This window comes from Dama dama, chromosome 7 (genome assembly GCF_033118175.1).
Source record: "Dama dama isolate Ldn47 chromosome 7, ASM3311817v1, whole genome shotgun sequence".
Taxonomy (NCBI): Eukaryota; Metazoa; Chordata; class Mammalia; order Artiodactyla; family Cervidae; genus Dama; species Dama dama.
In genome coordinates this window covers 27,122,861-27,141,329 of record NC_083687.1, presented here as the reverse complement: position 1 = coordinate 27,141,329, position 18,469 = coordinate 27,122,861, and the positions used below count along the sequence as shown (strand labels likewise).

At 44.2% G+C, this 18,469-nt stretch overlaps 1 protein-coding gene across 1 annotated transcript in view; it reads left to right on the top strand.

Moving 5' to 3' along the window:
* The window catches only part of ELOVL5 (ELOVL fatty acid elongase 5), a 69,884-nt gene that overhangs the window by 32,454 nt on the left and 18,961 nt on the right, over positions 1–18,469 (top strand). The window contains exons 2-3 of the mRNA XM_061146928.1: positions 7,280–7,345; positions 10,206–10,393. Of these exons, the coding sequence (XP_061002911.1) occupies positions 7,288–7,345; positions 10,206–10,393 (246 nt within the window). The 5' untranslated portion in view covers positions 7,280–7,287. The remainder of the gene's footprint in view (positions 1–7,279; positions 7,346–10,205; positions 10,394–18,469) is intronic.

The following is an 18,469-nucleotide window of genomic DNA, read 5'->3' as shown; positions in this document are numbered from 1 at the left end:
CTGGGGGTCACAGGGAGCATGGCAGATGCTCCCTGGCTGAGCTTTGCAGACCTGGCCGCCATTCACACCTGTCAGCCTGGGAAGTGCTGGTTACGGGCTTCCCTGGAGGCTAAGTGGTAAAGAATCTGCCTGCCAGTGCAGGAGAGTTGGGTTCAATCCCTGGATCAGGATGATCCCCTGGAGGAGGAAATGACAACCCACTCTAGTATTCTTGCCTGGGAAATCCCATGGACAAAGGAGCCTGATGGGCTACAGTCCATGGGGTCACAGAGAGTCGGACATGACTTAGCAACTGAACAACAGCAACAGCCAGCTACTACTGGGGAGTATTCTTTATAACAGCACTCCAGAGTGGACACGGATACGTGCTGACTGTATGGTATATATGCTATGTGATACTATGTTTTAAAAATATAACTGATCTCTAACTAAATGGGCTTAGAGATGACCTCCCCACCCCATCCCCTGCTCCTGCTGGTAGAGCTAGAACAAACAGGGAGTTGTAACTTAATTTGTAAGAATCAAAAACATTTTGTCCTTGACTACTGCCCTAGTCTAGACTGTCATTGTGATACGTAATATGGATACTGTCTGCTGCAGATTTCATTAGTGTCCAAAAGCCCAGTTTATATACACAGAAGTGGTTCCCAGAGAAGGTTACTCATCAAAATTACCTAAGGAACTTCAAAAAAAAAAAAAATTTCTCAGTCCCTTGACTGCTGAATCATTTTCTAGAAGTGGGTCCCTGAAAATTTTGTTTTTTAAAGCTTCTGGGTGATTCTGAGATGTGGGTTTGTTCATTCATGTTTTCAGCCAGGAATTAGCAGTTTGTCAGGCATAGCTCCAGGCTCTGAAGATACAAACGAGAAGGCCAGAGGTTCTGCCCTTGAAGAGCTTGGAGTTTAATGGGGATTGTGAACAAATGAGCACATAATTACAGCGTGACTGACAGTCACAGCACTTTAAACATAAGCCTGTAATTTTATCACTGATTAAGATAGTGAAAGTAATGCTGGGTATTTGAAAATGATGCCAAGGTGAATTGCCACCATTTTCCTACTGACTTCCCAAATAGGTCTTATATCTTAGTCGCTCAGTTGTGTCCGACTCTTTGCAACCCCATGGACTAGCCCTCTAGGCTCCTCTGTCCATGGAATTCTCCAGGCAAGAATACTAGAGTGGGTTGCTATTCCCTTCTCCAGGGGATCTTCCCAGCCTAGGGATCAAACCCAGGTCTCTTGCATTGGCAGGCAGATTCTTTATCATCTGAGCCACCAGAAATTTCTAGGGTCTCTTATCCAAGCATCATGGGTGAATACACTGCTTACCACTTTGTTTCAGGAGGGCAGAGGGATGTCCATCTCTGCCGTTTTCCTAGCAAGCATACACTGCCTGGCACACAGTAGGTGCTTGTTAAACATTTGTTAACTTAGTGAGTCAGCTGCCTTTCCAATGACTGGTGGTATGAAGGGGAGTCGTTCTCTGCATCACTGCGAGCACAGAAATAAAACCAGTCACCGGACGACTTGATCCCGACACTTGACCTTTTGCCTTGTCTCCCCGCAGCCTTGTGCGAATTGACGAGTTTCTGTTTTCTAAGCTCTTTGGGGGAGCAGAGCTCTCCATCCATCCACAGCAGCCCGGTCTGCATCCACAGGCAAGGGGCTTTCTGGGTCTAGATTTGCTTTGTCGTCTTCGAAATGACAGTGTGCTTCAACCCAAGCCAGATGTCACCTGTCTTATTCTCCTGATTTCAAATGAAAATTAAGTCATCCAAGAGTAATTTTCTACAGTGAACCCTTCTCCAGATGCTTGTGGGGTAAGTGGGTTGGTGTGTGGGGTCTTCAGTAGGAGAAGAACTTTGATGATATGTTGTATTCTTTAGCTGTGAACAAGAATACCCCAGAAGCTACCAGAGGCCAAGGGGAAGTCATTTGACATCTAACCTGGGCCTTGGAAAGAGCATAAACAGAACGGGGAGGAAGGACCACAGATGATTCCTTTAAGAAAGAGCCACTGGGTGATCCTCCACCGCTTTAAAAGAATGGAATGTCCTTCTCTGGCAGTGATTAGAATAGTGCTTTTCAGTTAACTGGTGGACAGTCAAGGAGCTGGAGACAATGGAGGGGGCTTCCCTTTTAACCTAATTTTTTTTAATTGAAAAAAAAGTTTTTATATTTATTTACTTATGTGACTTAGATGGGTCTTAGTTGCCGCAGTCGGGATTTTTCCTTGCAGGCTTCTCTAGCTGCCCCGTGGCATGTGGGATTTTAGTTCCCTGACCAGGAATCAAACCCGTGGCCCTGGCATTGGAAGGCAGATTCTTAACCACTGGACCACCGGGGAAGTCCCTAACCTGTCTGATTTTTGTGTAAGGGAATACTTGAGTGTGGCAGCACTTAGTTTCCCGTCGATTGTCCATTACACCAGAACGAGGGCCTCAGCCTTTAACCACGGTGCTGACTGCAGCCGGAATTGGCGGTGCCCCAGCTTTGCAGCGACTTGTCTGAAGCCCAGACAGAGCCATGTCCTCTCTGACGTGTACAGTCAGAGAAAACGACTCCATCAGAGCATTAACAGGAGTTGGGCATGCCCTTAGAACAAGGGTAAGAAAGTATGAGAAGTCTGTGGGGGAAGGAGAAAAGGCATAGATTCCGGAGTTGTCAGAGTGAGGAGGCCACTGTTGATGTGGCAGACAATTTCTTCCAAGCCAAGATGTAATCTGGAGTTAACATCTATTTAAATGCTGGCTTTGTGAAGGGATTCTGTCATCAAATTGCTTGCCTATCTGGAAGTACTTGGATGTTTTTCCCCCAGAGGGTCTTTAGGATAGCTTTATATTTGAACATTTCTGAGCAGGTGTGGTTAGCTTCCTCCTCTCACTCCTAAGCTGATTTTCTCCAGCTGAGAAAAACCTTTGGAAATTCAAGAAACAGTGTTGTAACTACCAAATTAAAGCACCATTTAATGTTCTGTGGCGTTGGCAGCGATCTGAACAGCATTCCCCTGCCTGCTTGACAGGAGTGGACTGTTAAGGGGGTGAATGGGTCAGAGAACAGAAAGTGGAGGGAGACTTCTCCTGACCCCTGGGAGCTGGAAGCTTGGCTTAGCTGACTCATTTTTAGCCCGACGGTGAGATTCTAAATGAGTAAACAAATAGAACAGGGCATGATGAGGAAGTTAACAGTAGTTAAGTGTTTGCTGTAAACACACTTTTAAACTGGGAGCAGTGTGACTTGACTGATTTTTACAGGAAAGGGGGCTTTCAAAGCAGACTGGCTGCTCCCTGCTACCTCTGCCTTGGCAGCAAGAGAAACCAAGCCTTGACCCTGAAAATAAATCTTCACTGCTAAGCTTTAGTGTCAGCAAGAAGCCTAGCTGTGGGTTTATGAAAATTAACCTCCTTTACTATAGTAATTTTTTAAAAATCTTGGTAACTTTTAAAGCAGATTTGCCTTAAGATCATGGTACTTTTCATGTGCTCAGCAGCTTTCTCGCTTTTTCCTGCTCCAGGTATAAATGGCCAAGATGATTAGCATTTGCATTCTAACTGAAACTCATAACTTCATCTCGAGAATTGTGATGGAAGCAGCTCTCTTTAACCCAGCCACCTTCCCTTGTGACCACCCGCTCCGCCTGTTTGCTTGCAGTTTGTTGTCCCTCTCCAGGGCCAAGTGGGAAGGGAGAGGCGGGACTGGTTTGCTGGGAAACTTGTTGTAATATCTTATTTCAAGCCTCCAGCAAATTCTGTGTGATTCTAGATCATAGTGAAAAAAGAATGCTTGTTCAGCGTCATGCAGGTGACTCACCTGGCACGTCTCCTGGGCAGAGCTGACTCCTGGACAAATGGATTGTCCACAGGAGCCCGGTTCTCTTTAGGGGGTTCGGGTTTTGGCCTTTTGTACTCTGCTGTCTATTCCAGGTTTTTTAATATTCTGAGCTCTGGCAGTTTCGACACATCTCTTGAAGTTAGGCCCTTATTAAGGCTAATCTCAATCCTGAAATACTTAGCAGGTGTGCCAGGAACTTGCCCGGGGCCACAGAACTAATCCTTGATTTAGGTGAGGGTGCAATGAACTCTCGCATCCTCTTTTTAATACAGAGTAATTCCTAGCCCTAGTTAGTAATTTGTTTTCTTAGTGAGACACAATTGTAATACAGCCAAATGGTTACCAGAAACACTAGAATTTGATAGTGGGGGGTGACGTTCAACAGACAGTGTCTTTTGGAAAATGTGCGTAAGAGGGATTCTTCAAAATCTGTTCTAATGTACCCGCCTCTGTTTCGACCCTTAGTGTGTTTTCCTTGTCCTCGTTTTGTGTGTGTGGCCCTTGACCTGGTGAAGAACTTGGGGATACTGTCGTGGTTAGATTTTTTTTTTTTCTTTAATGGATCCGACCCCTCCCCATCATGACCTGTGGTTCTGGAAGCCCCCGTAGGTTGGGGGGGTGCCAGAGACTCCTGGTTAAAGAGGGTGGGGAGGTGATGCTTGGCCCGGTGTCAGCATGGCCAGCCTCCTGGGAGGGCTGGCATCCCCTTTTCCCGTCTCAGTGTGGGGAACCAGTCACATCAAAGAATGGCTTATTCTTTGCTGAGCTCGGGACCAGAGCTCCTCTCGCGTGGCCCAGTGCCTGGGCTTGGTCCCTGCCAGTACGATTGTCCAGAGCAGCTGGGTGCCTGCGTGGCCGAGCTCGCCCCGAGCCGCCAGTAGGATGACTCTGGTGGTGAAGTGACGTTCCCGGCCCACGGGTGGCTGAGAAGATGGGAATCTGCTGTGGGTAGGCGGGCCGCAGACCCGGCCATGCACTTGGACATTGTGCAAAGTGGGTCATGCCGTTCCCGTGATCCCCGATCACCAGGCAGAGTGTCAAGGGCTTGGCAGGGCCCCGCGCCTCTCCTCTTCTTTTAGAAAAGTACAAAAGAATACAGCTCAGCCCACAGGCCGCTCAGCAAGTGCCCAGTTCACCCAGCGGGGCGGGCCACCCGGCGGGAGGAGTTCACTCGCTGGGACCTTTTGTCCTGCTCTGCAGTGGCTGGGCAGCTGGGGAGCTGGCTGCAGGGGGATGTGGGGACAGGCTATGAGCACAGCTAAGGTGCCGCCTCTCCGGCCAGCCTCTGGCCACGTGCTGCCCACGCCTTGGGGTTGATTTCTGTGAACCCTGGTGGGCGGGGGGTGGGGGGGGGGGTGGGGGACAGATGTCTCCTGGCCACTGCCCCCAGCCGGCCCTTGAACTGGAGTGCCCTTTCTCTTTGCTCTGTGGTTACCTTCTGCAAGTGGCAACTTCATTTTCCAAAGGAAATTTTTGCTCCACGATCCCATCCCCTTTACTGTGCTTTCTTTTTCCATGCCAACATTTACTTTACGTATTTTACACGTGTGTGTTCCTGCCCCAGCCTGGAATTTTTGCCCCCAAGGGGCAATTATTATTTCCCACATGTGGCAGGTAGGAACATGGGAGGGACTTTCTGTGGTGTCTCAGCAGTAAAGAATCCTCCTGCCAGTGCAGGAGATGCAAGCTCAGTCTTTGGGTCAGGAAGATCCCCTGGAGGAGGAAATGGCAACCCACTCCAGTATTCTTGCCTGGAGAATTCCATGGACAGAGGAGCCTGGAGGGCGACAGTCTGTGGGGTTGCAAGAGAGTCAGACACAACTGAGCGACTAGACAGCAGCAGCTAGGAGGTTAAATAACTCCTGTGGTCCCAGATCATGTTACTGGTAAGTGGAGAAAATGGGTTTCAAACCCAGGTTGTCTGATAAAAAGCCCACATGAAACCGCTTAACCCCCTGCCAGCCTGTCGTGCTTCTGTCTGGTTGTGTAACTGCTGAGGGGCAAAGGTGGCATGTCTAATTGTTGGCATTTCGGTGTGTGGGGAGCTGGTGGCTTATTGGCTGAAGGGAGTCCGTGACCTCCTGAGTCAACCCCCAGGGAAGGACAGATGTTGGAACAGAACCCAAGTAGCTGTGGCTTTCAAGATGTCATTGATGGCTATGCCCATGCCTCTCACAGCCAGGCTGGGTTGATTCAGTTGTTGTAACTACTAGAATCCATTAGGTAATTCCAAACTAGTTAATCCATGAAATTAGACAAAGGATAAGACATAGGCTTCAGCGTGGCCAGCCAAGGGAGAGACGTTGCATTAAACTGCTAGTTGATGAAACCTATTTTGCCTTTGCCCTTGGAAGGAAAAATACTTGTGGTTATTTCTGTGATAGTAATGACCAAGACAATTAAACATGTGCCTCCTGACTTTCATATAGAACATATAGTAAATAAATGGCACAGATGAAAAGATGCGTCGCTAACTTGTAAATGTAAATCTCAAATGGGGGATAAGTAGTAGGGAGCTATAAAATCTTTGAGGATGGAGGTAGGTCTCTAACCACTGTGGTTAGAGACAATCTCCAAGATGTCGTAATACTTGCAGTACTCAGTGTACGCGTTTTTCCAACTTTTTTCTTTTTGTGCTTACCTCCGTAAGAATGTAGTTTACATCATACCCATAAATAAAGGTACAGTAACACTGAAGATTCATGGCAGTATTTATTCATTCTCCCTAAGGAGAGAGCACTTTGATTATTATGATCAGTTTGTTATTTTTAATGCAAAGTTGACTTGATCATGTATCAATTTTAATGGGTTGCAACCAACAATTACAGAAGCTCTGATTCAGCCTGTGTCATCTTTTGTGCATAGAGGAGAGAAACCTCCAGAAGTATACCTAAGAAATGGTACCAGTAAGCTCCTTCTAACAGTGGGTCTGAGGGATTGTGTTGGACCAGAATGATGAAATTTTTCTTACTGCCTCTTTTCATTTTAAATGTTTGCATTTTTTGCTGTGGACATGAAGTATGTTAGGACAGTAATTAATAAAAACACCCGGCAGAGGAACCATTTTCTCCCCATGGTAGTCCTGTTTGCCCTGATGGACTTTCCCCCTTCTGCCCGCTTTCTATCCGGTTCTGTCCTTCTCCCTTCTGAGACTTCAGCTTCACAGAGAGAATTTTTATGGAGCTGAGAAAAGAAGCACAGAAAACTGGCGCTTCACTTATTTATAAAGTGAATTCACGGGATTGTGTCTTTCCTTTTGCTTTTCAAATGAGAACTTAGCACTTTGTGAGTTTTGTGAGTTTAAAAAAGAAGTTGTTTGAACATGAGGAACTTAATCTTGTCCAGAGTGTCTTCTCTGAAAAGAATTTGTTCATGTTTTATGGGGAAAAAAAAAAAACTACAGAAGGCATTATGAGTAGAGATTAATCAATGTCTCTTTTTCTTAATAGGTTTTAAAATGGAGCACTTCGATGCATCGCTTAGCACCTATTTCCGGGCATGGCTCGGCCCCCGAGGTAAGGTGGTTTTGAGTCTTGCTCTCCCATCCTTCCTCCCACTCCTTGTTATAGGCAACTTGTGAATATTGCATGAAGACAGTCTAGAAACCATGCGCATTTTCCAGTGATTAGATACCAGGGGCTTGGAGTCCTGAGGTCGTGAACAGGTGCAAGGTCCCCTGACAGCTGGGGCAGAGACACAGGTGCTGGGACCCTCTGCTGACTTCAGTGGAGGTCGGATTATGTTGCAAGCTTATAGCCTGAGCATGCCACAGATTTCACCACTGTTGGTGGCACAGGTTGCTCAGTTCTCGTGAGTCTCTAGCTGAATCCGATTTTCAAAATGCACTGCTGCAATAGGGGTTTAAAACCCTTCCTGTTTTACAGTTCTAAGGGCTTTCTAACGTCTTTTTATGATATGTCACATCACTGGATAAGTATATGTGCCTGAGCTCACTTCTTACTCTCCTCATCTTTCATTGTCCTTTAGAACAAGTAAGTCAGCTCCAAATATTACACCTTCTTCTAATGTCATCTCTAACGTCTCACCTGTAAAGAGGGAACTTGGGAGGTTCACAGAAAAATTCATAGGAAAACTCCCAGAGGCTTTTAAACAGATAGAGTCTCCATTTTACTCATGGTTTTTAAAATACAAAGAAAACAATAAAAGGAACTTCATCTGTTAGTAAGGCAGAGATGCAATAAGGCTTTTGCCATCTGTGATAATAGGAAGTGGAGAAAGTCTTAACAGGGTAACCTCTCTGGAGGGCAGTTTTGTTTTCTGTTGAAATTAAAATGCACATGCCGTTTGACTCAGCAGAGATATGTATAAAGAGGCTGCTTAGCGGCATTGCTTGTCAAAACTTGTTCCATAGGGAACAAGCTCAGTTACTGTGTGTGGGCCCTGGAAAAGAACAAGCCAGATCCAATCGTCTGTGCTCATGTTGGTATGATGCCTTCTTTCAGTGTTGTGGGATCAAAATTCCAATTTTAAATGGCTGAAACAGTAATAAAAATTATTAGCTTACATTGGAAGGACTGAAGCTGAAGCTCCAACACTTTGACCACCTGATACAAAGAGCCAACTCATTGGAAAAGACCCTGATGCTGGGAATGATTGAGGGCAGGAGGGGAAGGGGATGACAAGATGAGACGGTTGAATGACATCACAGACTCAGTGGACATGAGTTTGAGCTGTTGTAAGGACAGGGAAGCCTGACACACTGCAGCCCATGGGATCGCAGAGAGTCAGACACAACTTAGCAACCAAACAACAGCAAGAGCAACATTATGTGATCTGAGTTATTTTAGGGGCTCTATGATGTTACCCAAGGACCCTGTTCTTATCATTTCCTGCCTTACATCCTCAGTGTGTGAGCAGCTCTGTGCTCAGGTCAGGTCCCCCAATCTCTTGTGGTTGCAGATTGGCTGCTGAAGCTCCAGGCTGCACCAACAGAGGAGGTGGAAAAAGTCTGATCCTTTGCATGGTCTTAAGAACCAGAAGACTCTTCCCCAAAGCACTTCAAGCTCAGTGGCCACAGTGCTCCACATGCTCTTATCTGAACCAGTACCCCAGGGGTGAGTTAGGGCTTCATGATTGACTAGCTCCCTAAGGATTTACCACCTGGGGTTGGGACCAGCCACCCAGGAAGTACTTGGATACTTGGTGACGTAGGAAAATGAAGATCTGTTAGAAAATTAAATTTAATTAAAATTAAATTTGCAAGATGCAAAATAGCTTTAAATAAAAGGAAATGGGGGGTTTTCATAGGTGCATTCACTGTGTTTGTGTTATGTACACATAAACATACATAAGGGTCTGATGTTAGTTGCTAAGTAGAAACTTGTGTTCTCAGAATTGACAGCTTAAGGCCCAGAGCTGAGAACAAAAGGTGTTAAGAATCCTCTTGTTACTGATGAGTTTGCTGGGGCAGCCGCTTCCCCACAGGGCTTCTGAGAAGCACTTATCAGTGAAACCACCATCATCATCACCCTAGCATCAGTGGGGAGAGGGTGGAGGGAGTCTCCCTCTGAAGCCAAGAAAAAGAGACACTGGGAGAACTTAGGGTGTCTGCAAGAAAGGAGACTGACAGTGGTTCCCCAAGTGGACGTATGTTCTACTTAGGCTGTGCTTGTCCTGCAAGGTCAAGGGAAAGAGCCCTGGAGAGAGAGTAGCGAGATGACGGAGCCAGGAGGTCAAAGAAGGGGCTGGTCCACTGTCCTTTTCCTCCTCCTTCCTGCCGAGGGGAGGGGAAAGAAAGGGAGGTAGGAGGTCCCTCTGCATCAGTAATGTCCTTGAGTCAATAAAGTAGGTCTCTCTCACACTTCTGCTCTTCTCTTATCTGGTCATTGCTGCTTCACTAACTTTTTAAAAAGTTATCGCCCCTGCTGCTGTTGACCATCGCACTCCGCAAACGAGGCCTATTGAATCAGGGACGATCTCTGAGCTGGCCAAGTGGCACGTTTTCTGAGTCCGCACATGCTAGGCAGACTGGCTGACAGTGGGCTGACATGGAGAGCTTCGGAGCTCAAAGATTGCCATTTCTAGGGTTTCCTTGACCCATGCGTAATTTAGCAAGCCTGGTTAATCAATCCAGTTAGTGAAAAATTGAGCTTTCTCATTTTCTTTAAGATTCTTAAGAACAGATTTTATGAGTCATTTAGCAAAGCCCCTGATAATATGCACATTATTGTTTAGAACATGAATGAGAGCCTCACCTTGAGCTTACATACTGAAGACTCAGTTCCTCTTCGAGTTGCTTTTTTGGCTTGGGAACATTGCGGTTAGAGAGAATTTTTTCATATTCAAAGCACATTGTTTATTATTTTTATATCTACCTTATTATCACTGAATGTTTTTTCTTTTACAACTTTCCAGATACTCGAGTAAAAGGATGGTTTCTTCTGGACAATTATGTCCCCACCTTGGTCTGCTCCATTCTGTACTTGCTAATCGTGTGGCTGGGACCAAAATATATGAAGACGAGGCAACCGTTCTCCTGCCGGGGGATTTTAGTGGTGTACAACCTCGGACTCACTCTGCTGTCTCTCTATATGTTCTGTGAGGTAAGGCAGAGGCCGGCACGGCTTCCTCTTGCTTCAGGGTAGCTGTGTCACTGCCTGAATCTCAGTCCTAACTGGAGAAGGCCAGCGGTGGGGTGGTGGAGGGGAGGACAGGTACAGGAATGCGTTTTGAGGATGTTCTAAAATCAGTTTTTCAAAACACTAGAGTTATTTGTACAGATGTGCCTTCTGAAATATCTAAAATAGAAGCCTTTGCTACTGATTCTTTTGTTATGTATGTTTTGTGTTATACTCAGAATTAAACATTTTCAGAAACGCTCTCATGCAAGCAAAATACAGAGTAGAAATTGAAGAGAATGCACAAAAACAGATCTGTGAGCATTTTATTAGGAAGCATTTAGTAAATGCCTGATTCTTATTGGGAGGCAATGGGGGGAGGAAGTGGGGAGAGTCTGCGTCTGGTGTAATTGTGGTCAGCCCGCCTCTCTCCATCTTGATCTGATCACTGTCAACAGCTTAGAGATTGGATAAGTTATTTTTATAAAGAGCTGAGAAGAGTAGATAGTGAAGTTGGTGTTTAGGGTTTGAATGGTCTGTGTAAGTTCAGGCCAGATTGTTGCTTCTATAAAACAAAGATGTTGAAAACCAAATTTGATGATCTCAAAGGCTTAAGTAAGAGTGAGAGATAACATCAGAATCAGCACTTAAGCCTGCTGTTTTGACAGCACAGTGAGGCTTTAAAGTAGAAGGAGAGGAAAGCTCTCTCTGGGATAAGCACGATTTATATGCATTTTAGAAGCAGAACTACACTGTTTAGGTTTACAGCACAAAACGACTACTAAATCTTTGGGGCGGAGAATGATGACATACATAAAACAAACACTTACAAGTACTCCTGTTTAGATTTTTAACCTTTCATGGTGACTTTAATTCTCCAAGGAGAGGAAAAGGAGAGAAATTAATATGAATCTTGCAGTGATTTCCCCACTAGCCTCGAGCTGTGATGGGGGGTCTGCCTGACTGTGTGGGGATGGGCGGGGGTCTGTGATGCAGGAGCTAGGGGGAAGCAAAGTGTCTGATGGTTAGAGACGCTGCCACAGAGGAAGGCCTGGGTCAGGTCCCCCCACGTGAATTTCATAAGGCAAGGTAAAGGTTTTATGATGAAGAGTTTATAGATGCTATTCTCATTGCTTTTATGCCAACAGTCTGTGAAATGCTTACAACTCCCTTTTTTTGCTTCTTTTCTGTCCTGTTCTAGAACGAAAGCAGTTTAATTAGCCTCCGAGATGGAGATTGCGGGCCTGGAGGCAGGGGCAGTGACAGGCCTGGGCCCAGCCCTGTGCTCATCTCTCTGTTCCAGGAACAAAGCCGCAGTGAGCAGTCAGGTGTCTCAGAGCGAACCGCATGCTTTCCCATACTTGATAGATAAGAGAGCCATTTCCTTATGAAGGCTCTTATAGAGTTAATTATTACACATAGCAATATTCTAGAGAAAAAGTATTTAAGACTGCTAAATCTTATAGAACTTAAGTTATCTGCCTTATATATTTCTCAAACCCTAGAGATATAATCACAACTTCATAATTTAACCTCTCAAACAGCTAATTGGCTGGTAAAGAGGGGAAGAAAGTGCTGGGTCACATGCCAAGTGCATGTGACTGAATTTGGGGATCTGTTAATAAGAGCGTTGTAATAGGAAGGACCAGTTTTTCCTCCGAGACAGCTTGGTGGGAACATTAGAAAATGTTGAGCAGTATCTAAGCTCTGAATGTGGAGATGTAGGAAATATACAAAAGAGGTTAAATGTGTTTAGCTCACAACTTAGAATACATAGAGAGGTAATGGATAAGGGAACAATAATCCTTAAATCAAGTTTATAAAAATAGAGCCAGAGCAGATATTCTCAAGTTGAAAATTAACCCTAGTATCCACATTAGATGATATTTACTTTGGATTTTGTCTGACTTTTTTTTTTCCTGTACTTACATAAACCCTTCAGGAATATCCTGATAACATATCTTTTGTCAACTTTTAAATTTGATCGTAGCTACTGGTTTTTCCCTTTTTTCTTTTTTTTAGCACTTAGTCCAGTGAATACTGAAACATAGGACAATTATGGAGTTTTATAACCGAACAAATAAAAGGGATCCCAGCTGGCCCCTCACTTCAGGGAAATGTGACAAGAGTTGGAGCCATTGCCTGTGGTCACACCATTGGTGTGGTCATGACCATTAGTCTTTATTTACTCTCCTGCTTATCTGTGTATTTGAGTCTGTAAAGAATTTTAAAAATAAATATGTAACCATTGATATTTTTGTTTGTTTAATCCTGTGGTATGAATTCATACCTGCTTGGCAAAGTTCTGGGTTAATATAAATAAAGTTAACTGTTGCAAGTAGACAAGAGAAATCTTATTTGAAAGAGGGAGATAAAAAGAAAATGAAAGGGGAGTCATTGAAGCTTTAAAATGACCTGAAGAAGGAAAATAACCAAATGACTATCTTAAAACCGTGAAATTCAGTTTAAGATATAGTTTATGCATTTGGTAGAAAGAAAATCAAAAGGAGAGACATGGCTTGCCTTTTTTTTTTAATAATTAAATTTATTTATTTTTAATTGAAGGATAATTGTGTTTGTTTCTGCCAAGCATCAACATTAATCAGCCATAGGTATACCTATGGCTTTACTTCTAATTACCTCATGAACTTGATGTTCATTTCCAGGAAAAAGGTCACAGATCTCTGAATTAGAAGTATTGTATGTTTGAACAACGATATGTTTTAGATTGGGATTAGGTGTTGTCTGAGATCACAGTCAGTGGTAAAGGCTTGAAAATAAAGTGTCAAGTTACAAAAGAGAAACAACTAATTTTGCATTACTTACGCAGCTTTGTAAAACTGTGTGCTCACAGCAGACATAAAAATCTTGCAAGCCTTTCTACCCACCCTACCCCCGAGGGGCAGGGCATGTTTCATCTGAATGAAAGCCCCACTGTGTTTTCAGATCATCCATATGTCTTTCTCCTCCCTCATCCACAAGATCAGAGAATCCCCACCTGCCAGACTGTGACTTTTCTCTCGTTATTCAGGGCTGCACTGGACGCGGGTTTCCCCTGTTGTTCTCAGCCAGCAGAATAACTCCTTAGTTAACATCTCAGACCCTCAGGTGGCTGCTCTGTCCTGACCTGGGACTTTGCTGGCGTGTCTGCCATGCTCCCCTGGGCTCTGGGCTCTTGTCACCAACGCAGGGAGGATCTAATTGCTTGGTTTGTCACAGTCCAGAGGGGAGCGTCCCGTGCAGGAATCGGACTCGGCACTAGCAGTGGGAAGCAGAGTCAGCGCGTAGACCTTGAACTTGAATGAAGAGAACTGCTGGCTGCCTTCCTGTATCCTGTCCACTCAAACCCCCAAGACCAGGTTCTTCCTTTCTTTGGGTCTCTGCCCCCTAGAAACTCCCAGTTTCTTCAGACCCAAGCCCGCCTCAGTTTGACAGTCCCTGTCTCATTTCTGAGGACCTGTCTCAAGGTCAGTTCCTCTGTGTCCTCTTGAGGGCTTGGCTCTGAAGCAGTGATCCCAGACTCTCCTGCCTCCTCATGGTCCCAAGGAGCCCGACGCCTTCTCCCCATCACGGTGTCCTGGGGATGTGCCCTCCAGCCTGTCCTTCACATGCACCTCACTGACTGTGGTCACAGTGTTCCTTCCGCATCTTTTGTGTCCCGTTGTTAGCATGGCTCCAAGCATTGAGACAGAAAAAAGCAAATGTTGGAACCATGTTTTATTAATACTGTAACAAAGATAAATCACAGACTAAAAGCACGATTGTTTTTTGAGTGTTTATTCCCTTGCAGTGAGAACTGTGTGTTGGTGAAGTAGTGTGAGAAAATTCAATGACATGAATGAAAGATTCAGAACATTTAAAATGTAATTTTAGAAAATGATTGGTCGCTAACTGGATCGGTGATCTGAATTGGCATAGATTCACAACTAATTTTTTTTCTTTCCTTTTTCAATCTACTTATAATTGTAAGTTTGAAACTACTTCAGAATATGGAAAATAAAATCACAGAAATATTTATCTAAGTACCTAACAAATATTGACATTACGGGTTTGAATTTTTTGTTTAAAAAGAAAACATAACAAAAAGGTATCAGAAGTGTAGCCCCTTCACAGATGTAACTTTCTTCCAAAGTGCATGTTTCTTTCCTGGCTATGTTTCTGTACATTTTCCACATATGTATGTATATATGTGACAACTTATAGGATATTTGGAGACAGTTTTTTTTTAAACTTACATGAGTGGTATATGGCTTTATATATACTCTTTTTCAAGTAGCTTTTTTCAGTCAGCATTATGTTTTGAGAATATATGTTGACTCTTAGGGATTTCATTCATTAGTTTTAACTCCTCTTTGTTACTTAACTGTTAGAATTTATTAAGTCACTTGATCCATTCTTCTTTGGGCGGACATGTAGGTTGTTTCCGGTTTAACAATGTTGAGTTGAGATCCTTGAAGAATCATCTCCCAACACTATCTTTCTCCTTCACAGAAACTTCATTCTTATTTTGCATTTTGTATTTTTTTGATATAGTACATAAGCAGAGTTTTGTTATTTTCTATTTATTCTCCTAGGCTGCGGTTCTCACGTGCTTTACTAGCTAGAAATTATATGTTGGCATTTGAGGTAAAGGGCTTTTGCAGTTAAGAAGGAACTAAAAAGTACTTTTTTTCTCTCTGATCAGAAACCTCCCCCCCAAAAAAAAACAATGCTGCATTGAATGTTCTTGAATGTGTCCCCTGTGCCTATATGAGTGGAGTGAGTGATTTTCGCCAGGCATACACTTAGGAGTTAATGATTGAATCTTGACACTTGTAGTAGGGAAATTTTAATCCATTTTCACTTAGTATGCTCATTATTATTTTTAGAATGATTTCTCTCACCTTCTGTGTGTAAGTTTTCTTTGCTCTTTTGCTTTCTTTCCTGCTTTCTGTTGAACTTTTTTTTCATTTTGCTGATTTAAAAGTTACTTACTATTTAGTAGTTATTTGTAACTTTTCAACATGCACCTTTGACTTAATAAATTCTAAAGTGAATTGCTGTGTCTACTCCTGAACAATGCAAGGATCATAGATGATTTGGGCTTTGAGCCCCCATCATCCATGATATTGTTGTCAGGGTTTCATTCCACCTCTTTCTGAGACCCTAAACAGTCATCATTACAGTCCGTGCTTACTGATTTTTTTGTTTGTTTTTTGGTACACGGTTCATCTGTGAAACCTCTTCTTTGCTTTGAGCTTCAGTTTTCTTCTGAAGTAGTTCCTTTTCTGTGAAAGGTAAACTCTTAGTCCCTGAGTATCATGTCTGTGTATATATACTTGAATATATTTTAGCAGGACATAGAATTCTAAGTTAGCAGTTATTTTCCCCCAGCACATTGCACATTTATTCCAGAGAAGTCTGCCGCAGTCCCATTTTTGTTAAACTTGTGTTAAACTTGTGTTTAAGAATAAAAACAAAATGTATCTAAATAGTAGTTCACTCTTACTTGTCTCAGGATGGTGTGCATCCAAGCCAAGGATTCATATATTTCTTAATTTTGGAAAGTCCTCAGGCATTGTCTTCTCCATACTTCTCCTCCTCCTCCATCAGCTCCATCTGGAGCTCCTGTTAGACGTGTGCTGGACGTTCTCACACCTGTGTACTCTCTCTCGAGTTTTTGCATCTTTCTTTCTCTTCTGCATTCCTCTAATTCACTTGTACTCTCAACCATGTCTAATCTGCTATTTCATCCATTTCTAGCTTCAGTTACTATGCATCTTATATCTCTAAAAATTCACTGCTTGTTCTTTTTTGCACTCCATAACCTGGAAACTTTTCTTTTTTATCCGTGGTTGGAGGTGACTGGGTCTCAAACTTAACCATTTGCTGGTATTGCTTTTAAAAATAGTCTTTAAAAAGTGTTCTTTCAGCTGTATCTGTGAGGTCATGCCTCTGGGACAATTATTATATCTATGTTGACCTTCTTTTTAAAAACAAAAACTGGACGGTTTGTTGGGTGTCCTGTGTAAGCATCTGAAGCTGATATCGGTGGGGTCATCTCAGGTAAATGTATCTGCTCCAGAGAAGAGAGATTTTTTTAAAAGGACTTGAACATAAGCTCACTTCCTCTTTTCTGAGTTCTTTCTCAGGGAAGCAGCACCTTTATATCAGGGCTTCCCTGGTGGCTCAGACGGTAAAGAACCTGCCTGCAATGTGGGAGACGCAGGTTCCATCCTTGAATTGGCAAGATGCCCTGGAGAAGGGAATGGCTACTCACTCCAGTATTCTTGACTGGAGAATTCCATGGACGGAGGAGCCTGGCGGGCCGCAGTCCATGGGATCGCAAAGATTCAGACACGACTGAGCCGCTGACACTAGACTCCCCTTGCAGTTAGGCATCAGTGGTGCTGGAGCTCCTCTGCTGGTCCCCATAGCATTTGTGCGTTGTGCTCACAGTGGGGGTGATGGTTGTGCTTTAGTCCAGTTGGCTGCACTGCGAGAACAGAAGTCATTTTTTAATTTGAATCTTCTCATCAAAACGTCCGAGACTTCTTTACAGGGAAGATGAAAGACATCGAGCATTTGATGGGACAGGTGTTTTATTTTCCAGCCTGTCTGTAATTTTGGAGGCAGTGCTGTCGACACGTCTCCCCAGGCACCTGGCAGCCCTGCCTCCCCGCCTCTGGCTTTGAAGGTCCTCAATAGAGCTGCAGAGCAGTTGCTCTGGAAACATTATATTCTAAACAACCTTGTTTTTCTTTCCCTTCAGGCTTTCCTAAAATAGATAGGTTATTGTGGGAAAAACCAGATTTGGAAAAACACTTAAAAGACCTGGGCAAGTAATTATTGCATTTTATTTTAAAATGATTTTGTTTACAAAAATATTTTGAAAAAGACATTTAGTACTCTTCTGCTTTTGCCTATTGAACAGAGGTATAGAGAGGCTGAAATGTTGGTGATATTAATACTTACAAGAAAGACCTGACTGTTGCCTCAAACACTTCTCACACACAGTTCCCTGACAGCTGAAATTCCTTGCTCAGAAAGAAACCTCTCTCGGGGGGAAGCATTGCCTCAGTTACTTGCCCATGCATTCACCTGGCACTGCCCTAGAGAACGCCTGCAGTGGGCACTCAGAGAGAAGGATGCAGCCCAGACAGCCTCTGCCTGAGCCGCACACCCAGGGGACAGGGAGGGAAGGCCTTTCAGTAGAAACGAAGCTTTGGCGTTGGTCCAGAGCCAGGCTAGACTCTTCTTAGACCTTGGTAACCCGGCCTTGCAGCTGGTGTTAACAAGATGGTGGTAGGCTGTTCAGGCACCCAGTCATTTCCATCTCTCTGCAACCCCATGGACTGTAGCCCGGCAGGCTCCTCTGTCCTTGGATTTCCATGAATCCTGGAGTGGGTTGTCATTTCCTTCTCTAGGGTTGCCATTTCCTTCTCCAAGGGATCTTCCTGACCCAGGGATCGAACCCACATCTCCTGCATTGCAGGCAGATTCTTTACTGTTGACCCACCAGGGAAGCCCGGTATAACAAGGTTCAGTTCAGTTCAGTCGCTCAGTCAGTGTCTGACTCTTGGCGACCCCATGAATTGCAGCACGCCAGGCCTCCCTGTCCATCACCAACTCCCAGAGTCCACTCAAACTCATGTCCATTGAGTCGGTGATGCTATCCAGCCATCCCATCCTCTGTCGTCCCCTTCTCCTCCTGCCCCCAGCGCCTCCGAGCATCAGGGTCTTTTCCAATGAGTCGACTCTTCACATGGGGTGGCCAAAGTATTGGAGTGTCAGCTTCAGCATTAGTCCTTCCAGTGAACACCCAGGACTTATCTCCTTTAGGATGGACTGGTTGGATCTCCTTGCAGTCCAAGGGACTCTCAAGGGTCTTCTCCAACACCATAGTTCAAAAGCATCAATTTTTCGGCACTCAGCTTTCTTCACAGTACAACTCTCACATCTATACATGACCACTGGAAAAACCATAGCCTTGACTAGACGGACCTTTGTTGGCAAAATAATGTCTCTGCTTTTTAATATGCTATCTAGGTTGGTCATAACTTTCCTTCCAAGCAGTGAGCG